This window comes from Stegodyphus dumicola, chromosome 4, assembly GCF_044657685.1.
Source record: "Stegodyphus dumicola isolate Sdum_Otavi_A_Nest chromosome 4, ASM4465768v1".
In the NCBI taxonomy this organism is placed as follows: Eukaryota; Metazoa; Arthropoda; class Arachnida; order Araneae; family Eresidae; genus Stegodyphus; species Stegodyphus dumicola.
In genome coordinates this window covers 44604438-44606429 of record NC_140771.1, presented here as the reverse complement: position 1 = coordinate 44606429, position 1992 = coordinate 44604438, and the positions used below count along the sequence as shown (strand labels likewise).

Sequence of the window (1992 nt, the reverse complement as noted above, 5' to 3'; positions counted from 1 at the left end):
CTTGTCGTCTACAATATATTTTTTTATAATATTGAATATAACCCATCCTTAGTTACATATATACCGTCTTGAAATTTTCATGTATAATATCTAGAAATTGTAAATATATTAAAAAAATAGCAATAATATGACTATGGATGTTGTTTGCCTGTCTATCACAACATTAAAAAAAGAAAATGAAAAAAAAAAAAAAAGCATATTGCTTGACTAATTGCTGATTAGGAAAATTCCTATTCACCAATTCCATAACCACAGAATAGTTATGGTGGAAATCAACCATAACTATTCTGTGGTGTAGGAGCTGCAATTCATGCTTTAAATTTTGGACATTACTATTGAAGAAAAGTATTTATTTTAATATTAGAACTTTTGTTTTATTTATACTGTCAAACTATTTATTACAGTACATATTTTCTTTTCTTTTCAGAGCAAATATTCCTGTTTGCATAAGGAAGACAGTATCATCACAAACTGACGAGTCTTTTTTGTTAATTTTAAACGAATTTTGTCAAATGAGAGACCAATTTGATGCTGCACAAAATAATGTTTTATTGAATGTGTTTTCTTCAGCTAATGAGAGGATAAAAGTAAACATGAAATGCGTAACAGGTTTCTCTCATGAGACGTTTATGACAATATTCAACTTTTTTAATTTATCGGAAGATTTGTTAAAGAAAGACAGAATGCCACCTATTGATCAATTTTTCATGTTTCTAGTGAAAATTCGAACTGGAACCACAAATGAATTCCTAGGAATAATTTTTAAGATAGCTTCTTCTACAGTTTCAAAGATTTTCAATTGTGTAACGAGAATTGTTTCTACTAAGCTTAAATGTGTGAATATATACCAAAAAAGGCCCAAGTTAAAGAGTTCATGCCTCTGCAATTCTTACATCAATATCCAAATTGCCGAGTAATCATTGATTGCACAGAGCTCGAAATACAGAGGCCATGCAATCCTACAGAACAGCAACTAACTTTCAGCTACTACAAAAATGCCAATACGCTGAAAGCACTAGTTGGCATCTCTCCTTCTGGAGCAGTCACCTTTATTTCAGATTTCTGGTGTGGTGCAATATCAGATAAAGCTCTCTTTTTAAAAAGTCAGTTACTTGATTTGCTCGAGGAAGGAGATTTAGTATTAGCTGATAAAGGATTTACAATTAATTCAGAATTATCTAAGAAAGGGTGTCATTTAAAAATACCGCACTTTTTGAAAGGAAACATTCAGTTCACTCTTGAACAAAGAAGTGAAAATAAAGCTATTTCCATTAAAAGAGTGCATATTGAACGGGCAATAGGAAGAATAAAAATATTCCGCTATTTTGAGGGAGCTATTCCATATAATAGCCTACATAATTTAAATGAGGTGTTTTTTATTGTTGCATTTTTAACGAATTTTAATAAACCTCTGATAAATGTTTTACCATTAAATTCTGAAAAAAAAAATAGTTAGATGGTTAATGTATTCCCAAATATGTGTACATATATTTTACTTCATACCATTTGTTAATGGAAATTTTTTTTGTTTTATAAATCTGTGTACTTTTTAAAATCTTATATAAAATGATTAATTTTAAAAAGTAGTTTCATATTCTTTTGTTATACAGTCAAAAGTCGTTAATCTGGACTCGTCGGGACTTCGGCGATTCCGGATTATCGATTTTTCCGGATTATAAATCATCAGTTTAAATCTCGTTAGATGGCATGCAGAAATTCTAAAATTAAAAATATGAAACCGTAATTTATGAAATAAAGAACAATTATGATCTAAAGGGTATTAAAATTTGCAAAAAGAAAAAGCTTAATATTTATTTGTGTACTTTATTAAACATTTCTTTCAATGTAAGTTATTTAAGTTTTGCTTCATTTCATGTGATAATACTTTCTCTTTAATTCTATTAAACAGACATAATTTCTTGTTCAGTTACAAAGTTCCGCTGTTCAAGTCCTATAATTGCTGTGTCCAGAACACCGACTAATTTGTCAATC

At 29.2% G+C, this 1992-nt stretch overlaps 1 protein-coding gene across 1 annotated transcript; it reads left to right on the top strand.

Annotated features, from left to right (window-relative positions):
* The first annotated feature begins 519 nt into the window (after positions 1–519).
* LOC118179852 (uncharacterized) lies at positions 520–1586 on the top strand. The gene has a single exon (XM_035349012.2). It carries the CDS (start codon positions 833–835, stop codon positions 1454–1456), a length of 624 nt encoding a protein of 207 aa, XP_035204903.2. The 5' UTR covers positions 520–832; the 3' UTR covers positions 1457–1586.
* The last annotated feature ends 406 nt before the right edge of the window (positions 1587–1992 follow it).

What these genes read in the sequence shown, in the direction of transcription:
- LOC118179852 (XM_035349012.2), top strand. Translation starts at nt 833, where the DNA reads ATGTGTGAATATATACCAAAAAAGGCCCAAGTTAAAGAGTTCATGCCT.